Below are 13,989 nucleotides of genomic sequence, written 5' to 3'. Positions count from 1 at the left end.
AGCTACATACTAAGGCAGGAAAGAACAAAATTCAAAACCATTAGACTGATGGGGATTTAAGCAAAACTTAATTGCTACTTCTAGCTGTTACTTACTAGCACAATTTCTGCTAGTATGGTACAGGTACAGTAAGGTGCTTCCATTATCAGAGGGCTCATATAAATCATCTGTGGATCATGAAAAACAAAACAAACTGATAGTACTCAGGCCCATTCTAGTTAGATAAACTATCCAAGACTGAGACTTGGGCATACGTTTTGTTTCAAACTTCCAATGATAAGGATGTACTCCCCCGGCAAGAATCACTGCTCACCAAATGGATGAACTAACTGGTTGTGTGACCCTCGTATGTTATATAACGTTTTTTGGGCTTTAGTTGCCTCATGAGTAAAGAGAAGATTTCCTAAACATTCCTAACTTGTAAGCACTGAATGGGAAAACATTAAAATGGTTTGAAAAGCCAAAAGCCCAACAAAAATATAAGCTGATAAATCCTTGCCATCATTAGCTATCCTTATGACTTACATCTATCATAAAACTGGGATCCAAATCAGTTTTGGTTCTCCAGCTGGTGAAGCAGATGCTCTGAGCAGAAGAGAAAGGGAATGCTCATTTATAAATCAAAGTCCTTTACAACACAATTCTTGCAAAAGTTTCCCTAATACGCCATCTCTAGCATAGAGGGTTGCATTAATTTTTTAAAGGTGGGGGATCCAATGGGGAACAGTCTCCACCAAAGGAGGATGGTGAAGGATCTAAGGAGGGGAAAATAGTTTCATAGACATGTTTCCACGTTGCAGTTTTTTGGAGACTAGAGTCTCACTCTTTTGCCCTTGGTAGAGTGTCGTGGCATCATAGCTCACAGCAACCTCCAACTCTTGAGCTCAACAGATCCTCTTGCCTCAGCCTCTAAAGTAGGTGGGACTACAGGCGCCCACCACACATGGCCAGTTTTTCTATTTTTAGTAGAGATGGAGTCTTGCTCTTGCTCAGGCTGGTCTCCAACTCCTGAGCTCAAGCAATCCACCTGCCTTGGCCTCCCAGAGTGCTGGGATTACAGACGTGAACCACTGCACTTAGCCTCAGGTTCCAGTTCTTATACTGAGAAGATAGTACACAGAGAAAAAGACATTTAAAAACAAAACTATGAAAAAATTTCTGGGCTCAGCGCCTGTAGCTCAAGCGGCTAAGGCACCAGCCACATACACCAGAGCTGTCAGGTTCGAATCCAGCCCGGGCCTGCCAAACAACAATGACAACTGCAACCAAAAAATAGCCAGGCATTATGACAGGCGCCTGTAGTCCCAGTTACTTGGAAGGCTGAGGCAAGAGAATCGCTTAAGGCCAGGAGTTGGAGGTTGCTATGAGCTGTGATGTCATGGCCCATGGCCTTCTACCCAGGGTGACAGCTTGAGGCTCTGTCTCAAAAAAAGAAAAAAATTTCTGTCCTAATTACTTTATATGCAATTCAGATGCTTAAAAGATATATAAAAAGAACAGTGTCTGGAACATACTAAATGTTCAGTCATTACTGACCATTAACTTTTATTCTACCCTTTCTACAATAAAGGAAGTCATCATGGAAATAGTAAAATGCATGCGTCTGGCAGAAGAGTCTTGGATTCCATTTCTAGTTCTGTCCAACTGCTACGTACCCTTAGGCAAGTCACTAAAATTCTAAGGTTAGGTTGTAAAAAATAAAGAACATCACTGGATATCTAATTCATGAAATTAAAAAGAAAAACAAACTGAGCTCAATAAAAGTGTGAAAAAAATAAGAAAGATATGAGCTGCCATGAATTAAATTAAAAATATATAATAGGCAAAAACAACAAAACCAAAAGTTGGTTTTTCAAAATGATTAATACTATCACTTGTAGCCCATAAATATATACAATTATAAACTGTCAATGTACAATAAAAAGTAAACATGAGGGCAGCGTCTGTGGCTCAGTGGGTAGGGCGCCGGCCCCCTATAATGAGGGTGGTTGGTTTGAACCCGGCCCCGGCCAAACTGCAACAAAAAAATAGCTGGGTGTTGTGGCAGGCGCCTTTAGTCCCAGCTACTCAGGAGTTGATATTGGAACCAGGTCTGTCTGATTCAAGAACTCAAACCTTTATGTTACACTTACACATAACAACATGCACATCGCTTTTATTGTAGAGAACATAAGGTTGGGTATTGGTAAGTCCTTAAATAAATATAATCAGTGATAGTCTCTTTTGGTTACTGCTGTCTAAATATTTATTTAATAGACATCCCTTTTAGTGGCATACTGAACTCAAACGTGGCTTGTGACTTCATCTCAGTAATGGTCTGAAATGCTTGAAACTAAATTTAGAACTGAAGATCCAGCCATGTAAATTAGATAGATCTTCTGTCTGTATATACAACACGAAATGTTTATTTCCTCCTATTTTATTTAAAAATGTGGAGACTCCAATAATGGGATGGATTTTTCTATCTATAATTGCCAAAGCATGGTGGAACACACGTGTATTCCCAGATACTTGAGAGGCTGAGGTGGAAGGCGTGCTTGAGCCCAAGAGTTTGAGGTTACAGTGACCTATGATGGTGCCACTGCACGCTAAGCTGGGTGACAGAGGAAGACCCTGTCTCTGAATAATAATAATATAATTGCCATGTGACAAACTGATCTTAACTTGTTTTTAAATGATTATTGTAGTAAGACAGACCCTTTTCCTTTTTCCTCCTAGAAAAAATAGCAATTTAAAAATGCTACCCACTGTATTAGGTTTTCACTCTGTGATAAAGATTCTGATAGATTTAGATTTATAATTCCAATTCTAGCATGTTTGATCTACCACTATCTATCAGTGGAACCCTGATCTAGTCATTACTCTCTTAGAATCTTTATTCTCCTTTTCTGAAGATGACTCTACTAAATTAGATAAGTAGCCCAGGCATAGCAGCTCACTCTTAATCCTAGCACTCTAGGATTAGCCAAGACCGGAGGATCACTTGGGCTCAGGAGTTTGAGACCAACCTGAGCAAGAATGACATCCCGTCTCTACTAAAAATAGAAAAAAATTAGCCACACATTGTGGTGGGTGTATGTGGTCTCAGCTACTTGGGAGGCTGAGGCAGGAGCATCACCTAAACCCAGGAGTTTAAAGGTGCTATGAGCTAGGCTGAGGCCATGGCACTCTAGCCTGGGAAACAGTGAGATTGTCTCAAACAAAAAGAAGAAAAAAAAATAAGAAAATTTGTAAGATTCATTTCATGGTACCACTGGTTTTCTTCAATTTTGTTTTCTTACAGATAACTGTACTGCCTTTACCTTTCCCAATGAACTATGATCACGAGAAACCACTAATATTCAATACAAACCTCCATCAAGGCTCCGAGATGCCCGTTTGCTCGCTGTACGCTCAAAGTGTGGGGCAGGCCTGTCAATGAGAGCACTAGCTTGTCTAGTCTGAGCTTGGGTCCGGCCACTGTATCGAAATTTGGATCCCAGAGCAAGAAATTTGCTTTTGGGAATGGTGTCTGTAGATGTCAGTCTGGAAAAAAACAATCATAATCATCATATATTACATATATTACCTCATTATTCTAAGACTATAAGATTAAAGACAAAATCAATAATAAAAAATCTTTCACAATTCTCACGGTTTCTTCATGGTTACTAAGAAGTTTCCAATCAAGCAATCATTATTTTAGTTCTATATCATTTCTCAAGCAACTGGTATAACATAGTTGGAACCTAGGTTGGTAACACATATATCATCTTCTATTTCTATAAATAGGTTCTTATACTTTTCAAAATGCTTTTATAGCACAATAGTATGTTCTCTATATCCTTGTAATGTTTTCATAATTTTATAGTATACATTAAAAAAGAAGTTAAAGGCTGGGTGCAGTGGCTCACACCTGTAATCCTAGCACTTTGGGAGGCTGAAGTGAGAGAATTGCCTGAGCTCATAGGTTCAAGACCAGCCTGAGCCAGAGCGAGACCCCATCTCTAAAAATAGCTAGGCTCTAAAAATAGCTGGGTGTTGTGGCAGGCGCCTGTAGTCCCAGCTACTCAGGAGGCTAAGACGAGAGAATCGCTTGAGCCCAAGAGTTTGAGGGTTGCTGTGAGCTGTGATGCCACAGCACTCTACCAAGGGTGACAAAGTGAGATTCTGTCTAAAAAAAAAGATAAACAAAAAATATATAAATAAAATAAAAAAGAAGTTCACTGCTTAAGGACCCACAGCTGTTGAGAGATTAGGCAGTAATAAAGTTCCAACCCAGAGCTCTTCTTCCCACTCTACTAAAATGACAGTGTTGTCAAATGCATTCAAACTCATTAATACCTGGTAACCTATTTGGTTACTTGACATATTTTCAACTCAATTAGGAACCCCATCTTCTTCTATGATGTACCCTTTGCACTTTTTTGTCATGGCGTTTGCTTCCCTGAATTAAAACAAGCTATTTATGTGCTGGTCTCCCACACAAATGTTTACAGACCAGGACTTACGCATCTTTGTGTTTTCATTTCTGGCATTTCATTCTGCCAGTGCCTGGCATTAATTTGGCCCCCAATAAATGTTTGTTGAATAAATACATAAGTTGCTATATCAGAAACTATCAAAAAGAGTATTTTCCCTTTGTAATAGTTAAATATTAATTCCCCAAACATACTTTCTCTTATGCAATAAAGCATTACCTTTCAATCTATCAATGGATTTGCATATGCTATCCTACAAATAAATACACTGCCTGGAGCTGAAATCTATGCTACAGATACTAAAATTCAAAATCAATTTTTTTATTCTTTCTTCCCCTTTAAAAAAACTCTTTGAAAAAAAACAACTCTACTTTCTTGACTTGATTTTAAAGAAGATGATGAAAGCAGAAAGAAACATGTTTTTTTTTGTAGAGACAGAGTCTCACTTTATGGCCCTCGGTAGAATGCCATAGCATCACACAGCTCACAGCAACCTCCAACTCCTGGGCTTAAGCGATTCTCTTGCCTCAGCCTCCCGAGTAGCTGGGACTACAGGCACCTGCCACAACGCCCGTCTATTTTTTGGTTGCAGTTCGGCCGGGGCCGGGTTTGAACCCACCACCCTCGGTATATGGGGCTGGCGCCTTACCGACTGAGCCACAGGCGCCACCCCAGAAAGAAACATGTTAATTCCAATAGTCAAGATCTCTAACTGGGGGTAACGTGTACCCTTATGTTTTATTTTAAAATTGGAACTGAAATATTATTTCCTTAATTTTTCTTCCTGTCCACCATGTTCTAGTGCCAAGTATGATAATGAAAATACAAATAGAAGGAAAACATCAGAGTTCCCTCTCTCTCTCTCTCTGTCAATAGCTATTTATAAAGAACCAAGTTGACTTATGAATGAAAATGACATGAGGCCTAGGATTTGCTTCAAAAAAAATCCAGCAAGTATCAAGGAGGAGTACGTGAGGATATAGATAAAAGGAGATTGGCCTTGGGGTGGTAATTTGAAGCTGAGTGACGGGTGCAAATGAACTTCATTATATTGTTGCTATGTATCAAATTTTCCAGAATAAAGAAATTTTCTTGAGCCAGATATGGTGGTTCACACCTGTAATCCCAGCTACTTGGGAGACTGAGGTAGGCGATCACTTGATGCCAGAAGTTCAAGACTAGCATGGGCAACATAGTAAGATTCTATTTCTACCAAAAAGAAAAGAAGAAAAAGAAAAACATTGTCTAGGTGTGGTGGCCCATGCCTTTAGTCTCAGCTACTTGGGAGGCTAAGGCAGAAGGATTGCTTGAGCCTGTGAGTTTGAGGATGAAGTTAACTATGATCATCCCTCTGTACTCCAGACTGGCGGACAGAGCAAGATGTCATATCTTAAAACAATAAAAACGAAAGAAATTTTCTTCAAAAGGCAAACTGACAATGAATATTTGGCTCTCCTTTCAAAACAAGTAATTACTTATCTAAAGTCTGTCTTCTCTGTAGATTTTATGTTTCATCAAGACAGAGATTTAAAACTAGCTTGTGGTATATTTCCAATGCTTACCACAATGCCTACATGAAAGGTAAGCATACTGAAAATGCTTGGTACAGGCTCATGTCTGTAATCCTAGCACGTTGGGAGGCCAAGGCAGGAGGATCACTTGAGGTCAGGGGTTTAAGACCAACTTGAGCAACAGAGTGAGACCCTATCTCTACAAAAAATAGAAAAATTAGCTGGGTGTGGTAGCATGTATCTGTAGACCCAGCTACTTGGGAGGCTGAGGCAGGAGGATCACTTGAGCCCAGGAGTTTGAGGCTACAGTGAGCAATGGTGGTGCCACTGCAACAGAGCAACAGAGTGGGACCTTGTTTCAAAAAAAAAAAAAAAAAAGGCTTAGTAAATGAATTAAAGGGTTTTAAATGTGGCCCTTTGAGGTAGAGGAAATGATACTTTCTTATTTCTTCTGACTGTCTGGACAATTGGACTTCAAAGATAGTTCGTGTGCTCTCCTTCTGGAGTTGATCAAGCCAAGATAATAATCAGGTTCACATCTTTAACCTTCTAGAATAAAAGCTCAACAAAAAGTAGTTAAGCACTATTTAGAGAAATTCCAAGTGGAGCTAAGTGAGGGTAGCTCCCCTTAAGAAGCTTGATTTTAGGATAATTACAAAAACCCTAGTAAACACAGTTTCCCATTCCCTACTTCTCTCCTCCTACTATACACACAAAGGTGCGTTGAAAATGGTGAAGCACGGCACCTGTAGCTCAGTAAGTAGGGCGCCGGCCCCATATGCCTGAGGGTGGCGGGTTCAGACCCAGCCCCGGCCAAACTACAACAGAAAAATAGCCGGGCGTGTGGCGGGCGCCTGTAGTCCCAGCTGCTCGGGAGGCTGAGGCAAGAGAATCGCCTAAGCCCAAGAGTTAGAGGTTGCTGTGAGCCGTGTGACGCCATGGCACTCTACCCGAGGGCGGTGCAGTTAGACTCTGTCTCTACAAAAAAAAAAAAAAAAAAGAAAATGGTGAAGCATACTTTTCAACCCAAAGAGGAAGAACTGGATTCATTTTGTTTCGTTTAAGATGGTCTCACCTGAGCTAAATAAAGGAGTGCCACTCAGACGAAGAAGGGAATTTCAATAGCAGGCTAAAAATAGAAACATGCATAAATAATTTATCCTTGAAAAATACTTAAGAGAGAACAAACCTGAAAAATGTGTGATGTTCTACACAGACTTTCCATAATTTCTTAGCTGCTCGGTAACTGGGAAGCTTGAATCCAATGGTACTTTCATACTGTTCTTGCTATAAAAACACAAGTAAACAGGAGACATAAAGTATTATCTGACTATAGTGATACAGTATTAGAGAAATATGGTGCCACAGAAGAAGCCATTACCACCAATTTAAGGACATAAAATATCATTTGAATTTTTTTCCTACTCACCAAAAGAAATTCACTCACTGAGGGTAGCTTTCTCTAAAGCAAAGAAGCCAAGGAATGCATCTCATATTATTTAAGCATCTTATTTTTATTTATAAAAGGCGCATATGGAGTACATTTTTCTGAGACATGATTAAGGTAACTTTTGATTGTCTGCTTTTCTTCAGTCACTATCTGCATTTGGAATACTAGTCTACTCAATAATCAGGGAATGGGATATCCACGATTCCTCCTGTCGTTCAGTATTATTATGAACAGCAATTGGTTATAGGAGCCAACCAAATTTTTAAAAATGAATTTTTAATTGAAAAATTAAAATTATATATATTTATCATCTACAACATGTTCTTTTGAAATATATATACATTGTGCAAAGGCTAAATCAAGCTAATTAACAAGTATTACCTCAAATACTTACCATTTAATTGTGGTGAGAACACTTAAAATCTACTTTTAGCATTCTAGAAATCTATGCATTGTTATTAATTACAAATCACCATGGTATACAGATCTCTTAAACTTATTCCTCAGATTCTGATTTATTAAATGTTTTCTCTATTTCCTTTAATTGATCATTAATTTATCTATAAACCTCTTTGACTTTTTTTTTTTTGAGACAGAGTCTCACTTTGTCACTCTTGGTAGAGTGCCGGGGTACCATAGCTCACAGCAACCTCAAACTATTTGGCTCAAGCAATTCTCTTTCCTCAGCCTCCCAAGTTGCTAGGGCTACAGGTGCCTGCCACAACGCCCAGATATTTTTTTGTTGTAGATGTCCTTATTGTTCAGCAGGCCTGTGCTGGATTCGAACCCTGTAGCCCTGGTTGCAGCCAAGCCTATACACCTCTTTGACTTAAGCAAATCATATCCTCCCAAAGCTACTAGGAATTGTCCTGTTAGTCTTTTGCCTCTTTGTTTCTACTTCAAACATACTTTATAAGACAGGAAGGAAATTGGCATTTATTTTGAGTATCTATTATTGCCAGTAACACTATGATTAGATAGTATCAACTGTATTTTTACACACGAGAAACTAATCTGAGATCAGAGAGGTTGTTTGTTCAGTCTCACAGCTATGAAGTGGCAGAACCAGAATTTCACCCACTCCACTATACTATGCTACTTCTAAAGATCCTGACTGCTTTCTTAAATAAGAATTCTGCATTTTTAGTCTATGCTATATACTTGATATCCACAGAAGCTAAGGACTTCTCATTATCATATTTATTACTATTTGTGTGAGTGTGTGGGTGTGTATATATAATTTTTTTTTCCTCCTCCCCTGCCTTCCTACATTAAAATTTAAGGTTGTCCAGAGATGCAACTCTTTTTTTTTTTTTTTTTCAGTTTTGGCCAGGGCTGGGTTTGAACCCACCACCTCCGGCATATGGGGCCAGCACCCTACTCCTTTGAGCCACAGGCAGGCGCCACCCAGGGATGCAACTCTTATTCATTGTTATATTTTTAGCCTCTGGAGTAGTGCCTGGCACAAGGAAAGCACTCAATAAATATTTATTGACTGAGGCCAGGCATGGTGGCTCACACCTGTAATCCTAACACTTTGGGAGGCCAAGGTAGGTGGACTGCCTGAGCTCAGAAGTTTGAGACCAGTCTGAACGAGAGCAAGATCCCATCTCTACTAAAAATAGAAAAATTAACTGGGTGTTGTGGTGGATGCCTGTAGTCCCAGCTACTCAGGAGGCTGAGGCCAAAGGATTGCTTGAACCCAGGAGTTTGAAGTTGCTGTGAGCTATGATGCCATAGTACTCTACCTATGGCAACAGAGTAAGACTCTGTCTCAAAAAAAAAATTGTTGACTAAATAACTTATGGATTTGACATTTTTTTTTTCTTTTTTTTTTATTGTTGGGGATTCATTGTGGATTTGACATTTGAGGGAAAACATTGATCTCTCTGTGCTAGGCACAGATAAATAATTATAGTATAAAATAAATATGGCAATGATAATTCCTATCCAAGATTTTAAAAGCTGCACATCCAGGATTTTCAGGCTCGAATAATGAGCCATTTTTCACCAGTAGATGGTGATATATACACACACAAAAGCAAATAACGTTTGAATGGTACTTTCTTGTTTAGAGCTTTTCCAGTTGACATCTCATTTGATCTTTAAATACCTGTGATGGAGAAGGTAAGTGGCAATGAAGGAGCCAAAACATTATTTTTTTAAATTTAATTCCTACTTAATTTTCTGCTGTGACCTTAATGGTTATTCAATATAAAAGTTAAATTTGGCCAGTGTTAGTATATCCTAAAACTTTACCACCAACTGAGTTAATAGGCACAAAGTTGAACATCCAACTCTACTAAAAATCTAGAGCTAAGCATACATATAAATTTTATGAGTTGGTGGCATAAAACATGAGTAATTTAACTCCCCCAAATCTCATGCTACCCAATTTAAAAATCAGTGCCCATTAAGTTTTTGGCCAGAGTAAACAAGAAACAAGTTTATCAATCCAAGTTTTGCTTTTGGCTGTGGTATATTTACTAATAGGAAGGGTAATGTTCAGAAGACCTATAGTAAAAAAGTGAAGAAATAGCAATTTAGAAAACAAAATCATCAGCCTCTGAATAGGTAGCTATAGCAAGATCTCTTAGATGATATAACAAAGAAAACAGGAATGAAGAGATGTTTTAGACATAGTTTATGTCTGGTTTGGGAGGAAAAAAGCATGAATTCTGTACCTCTCCAGGCCGAATCTTGATGAAAAAACTGCTACGTTTGTAGGAAATCTTCAGCACTTTAGGCCAAGGAAAGCGGTTAATTCTCAGCTTATCTTTGTAAACCAGAAGCCCACTAGAGCAGACACCCAGGATGATATCCACTCCTTCCAAGTCCTGAAAAAGAAGTGTTAGCATGTTCAGGCTTGAGCAAAGTGCTCAACATTCTGTTGACTACTATGAGATAATCTGAAGATATGAACAAACAAAAACATTAACAAAGCATACAATGAAAAATAAAGCTTAGCCTAATAATCATAATCCATTTGATGATTTTGTTTAAATCAGCAGTCATGGCTGAGCATGGTGGCTCAGGCCTGTAATCCTAGCACTTTGGAAGGCTGAGGCAGGTGGATTGCTTAAGGTCAGGAATTTAAGACCAGTCTGAGCAAGAGAGAGACCTTGTCTCTACTAAAAATAGAAAGAAAAAAAAAAAAAAAAACGACTAGCTAGGCATCGTAGTGGGCACCTGTAGTCCACAGCTACTTGGGAGGCTGAGGAAAGAGAATTGCTTAAGCTCAAGAATTTGAGGTTGCTGTGAACCATGATAATGCCACAGCCCTCTAACCAGGGCGACAGAGTGGAACTCTGTCTGAGAAAAAAAGAAAAAAATCAGTGGTTATGACTTTCTAAAAGGCCAGAGCTTAGAGCTATGTACATTATCAAATACATACACACAATTATAATTCTTTTTTTTTTAATTAATTAATTTATTTATTTTGTAGAGACAGAGTCTCACTTTATGGCCCTCGGTAGAGTGCCGTGGCCTCACACAGCTCACAGCAACCTCCAACTCCTGGGCTTAAGCGATTCTCTTGCCTCAGCCTCCCGAGCAGCTGGGACTACAGGTGCCCACCACAACGCCCGGCTATTTTTTGGTTGCAGTTTGGCCGGGGCCGGGTTTGAACCCGCCACCCTCAGTATATGGGGCTGGCGCCTTACCGACTAAGCCACAGGTGCCGCCCTATAATTCTTTTATTTTTTATGATAAAGTGGAATATCTCTCCAGGAATCATGTTAAGTATAGGAGTTGACTCTATTTTTGTATAAACTCATTATGAGGAAATTTCAGGTTCTTATAAATAATTGAATTAAGTATATTAAATTAAAAATATGATCCCTAAACCAAGAAGGAATATTAAGGCAAAATGAAGTCATATTTACATGCCTCTTTAGTAAAGAAATTTTTTGTTTTGTTTTGTTTTGTTTTTGGAAACATAGTCTCACCCTGTACCCTTGGTAGAGTGCTGTGGCATCAGCCTTGCTCACAGCAACCTCAAATTCCAGGGCTCAGGCGATTGCCATGTCTCAGCCTCCTGCATAGCTGGGACTACAGACGCCTGGCTAATTTTTCTGTTTTTAGTAAAGATGGGGTCTCACACTTGCTTAGGCCAGTCTCAAACTCCTATGGTCAGGCAATCCACTTACTTTAGCCTCCCAAAGTGCTAGGATTATAGGCATGAGCCATAGTGCCTAGCCTATTAAAGATATTTTTAAAAAACTAAATATATAATATTAAGCATCTATATTTGTAACACAAGAAAAATAAATTTTGCTTAAGTTAATCTCTCTAGAGAAGAGAAGATTAGTTTAGCTAAGGAATCAAAACCCAGAGTTAAATGCTTCTTGACTATTTTTTTCCCAAAAATGAGTATAGAGAAACGTATTAGTGCCTACATGTGTTATGTAGGAACATAACAGAGAAGCAGAAATTATATACAGTTCCAATTCAGTGACTATGTAACTGAAAATTTCCCAGAAGATGCTCTCTTAAATTTTTAAAGCCTGTGGTTATCTCTTTCTCTGTGAATGACATACTTTGGAGAAACAATTTGCTTTACAACATTTGGAAAAGGAACATATTGTCTGATTCCTTCATTCTTGACCTAACACCTGCTTGAGCTCACAGGTTCGAGACCAGCCTGGGCCAGAGTTAGATCTTGTCTCTAAAAATAGCCAGGCGTGTGGTGGGTGCCTGTGGTCCCAGCTTTGGGAGGCTGATTCTTAAGAGAATCGCTTAAGCCCAAGAGTTTGAGGTTGCTGTGAGCTGTGAAGCCACAGCACTTTACCAGTGACAAAGTGAGACTCTATCTTAAAAAAAAAAAGTAAAACCTAACAATTTCAGTTCTAGAAATACATCTAATCTTTAAAAAAAAAAATCTAAACTTATGTACTAATCTTATTACTCTCTACTTTAGTGATTCATAGAAGTTACAGTACTCAGCCCAAGACAATCTAGAGCAACATCTTAAGAAAAACCACTAACATGCAATTAAGAGAATTTAAATAAGGAAAAGACTATCAAATATTCAGGTTGAGAGAACCCTGAAAGGTCACTTTATTGCAATCACACACTAGATGCGTAAATGTCCTTTTCTAAATTCCTATGAAGTGATTGTTCTGCCTATTCTGGAATACTTCCAGCAATAGGGAGCTCACTACCTAATGAGGTGACCAACCCATCTTTGAATAGCTTTGTTAAAAAAATTTGTCAAGTTGAGCTAACAGTATATTTCTTTATAGCTTCTATTTTACTATCTCCAGGTTTATTATCTTAGAACCACAGTAAAATCTCTACTTCACATACCACTCCTTTAAATACACAAAGACAAATATTACATCTTACCCAAACTTTCTCTTTTTTTTTTTTTAAGCTAAATATTCCATTCCTTTGATTGCTTTTCATTGGAAACAGGTTTTGAGCCTCCTCATCATGCATCCTAGTTACCCTCTTCTGAATGAGCCTCACATTATCCCCTTGAGAGCCCTTTCACTCACAACATCCTCAATCTCCCCAGCTATTTTTTATTTTGAGACAGAGTGTCAAGCTGTCGCCCTGGATAGAGTGTCGTTGCATCACAGCTCACAGCAACCTCAAACTCTTGGGGTTAAGCAATTCTCTTGCCTGAGCCTCCCAAGTAGCTGGGACTACAGGCACCTGCCACACGCGCAACTATTTTTCCATTGCAGTTGTCATTGTGGTTTAAGCTGGCCCAGGCCGGGTTCAAACCCGCCAGCATTGGTGTATGTGGCCAGCATCCAACCCACTGAGCTATGGGCATCACTCTCCCCAGCTATTTTAATAGTTGAATATAAGAATCAAGAAACTTGCCTTAAGTATTCATTCTGATAGGTTATATTAGGTTGAACTAGGATTAAAGCTCAATTTTCCAGTGCCCTACCCCAGTAGTTGTTTTTTTGTTTGTTTGTTTCTTCAGACACAGTCTCACTCTTGTTGCCTGGGCTAGAGTGCCATGGCCTTAGCCTACCTAGTTCACAGTAACCTTTAACTCCTGGGCTCAAGCAATCCTCCAGCCTTGAGCTCTGAAATAGTTGGGATTATGGGCATGAGCCACCATCCTGGGCCCCCTAACCTAGTATTTTTTGAATGAGCTATAGTGGATCATTCAGTGTGCATTACCACCTAGAGACTTGGTAAGCCACCCCCAGAGCTTCTGATTCAATAAGCCTGGGATAGGATCTGAAATGTGTATTTCTAACAAATTCCTAAGTGATGCTAACTTTTGCTGGACTATAATTTCAGAACCACTAATCTAGGCCAAGAGTTCTTAGATTTAAGCATGAACTGGAGTCATTTGGGATGCTCATTAAATCTAGAGTTTAGAGCCACGCCTCCAAAGTAATTCCATAAATCTGAGAGGAGTTCAGGGATCTGCATATCTAATAAACACTCTTGGTGATTCTGATTTAGGTGATGTCAGCTGTGAAAGGGATCTTGACACTCTATATTTTGAAACATAACTGCATTTTAGGAAATTTAATTTTTTTTCCTCTAGATGTTGCATCTTTTGATCTTACAGTGGCTTGGACACGAAACTGTATTCCCA

General features: G+C 39.0%; 1 protein-coding gene across 23 annotated transcripts in view; it reads right to left on the bottom strand.

Moving 5' to 3' along the window:
* The window catches only part of EPB41 (erythrocyte membrane protein band 4.1), a 222,585-nt gene that overhangs the window by 63,595 nt on the left and 145,001 nt on the right, over positions 1 to 13,989 (bottom strand). For all 23 annotated transcript variants that reach the window (XM_053576609.1, XM_053576598.1, XM_053576605.1 and 20 more), the window contains exons 9-11: positions 10,106 to 10,258; positions 7,161 to 7,258; positions 3,353 to 3,525 (exon numbers count right to left, since the gene is read on the bottom strand). In XM_053576609.1, the coding sequence (XP_053432584.1) occupies positions 3,353 to 3,525; positions 7,161 to 7,258; positions 10,106 to 10,258 (424 nt within the window). The remainder of the gene's footprint in view (positions 1 to 3,352; positions 3,526 to 7,160; positions 7,259 to 10,105; positions 10,259 to 13,989) is intronic.

This window comes from Nycticebus coucang, chromosome 22 (genome assembly GCF_027406575.1).
Source record: "Nycticebus coucang isolate mNycCou1 chromosome 22, mNycCou1.pri, whole genome shotgun sequence".
Classification (NCBI taxonomy): domain Eukaryota; kingdom Metazoa; phylum Chordata; class Mammalia; order Primates; family Lorisidae; genus Nycticebus; species Nycticebus coucang.
Note: the sequence above shows the minus strand (reverse complement) of the source record. Positions and strands in the feature narration are given on the sequence as shown.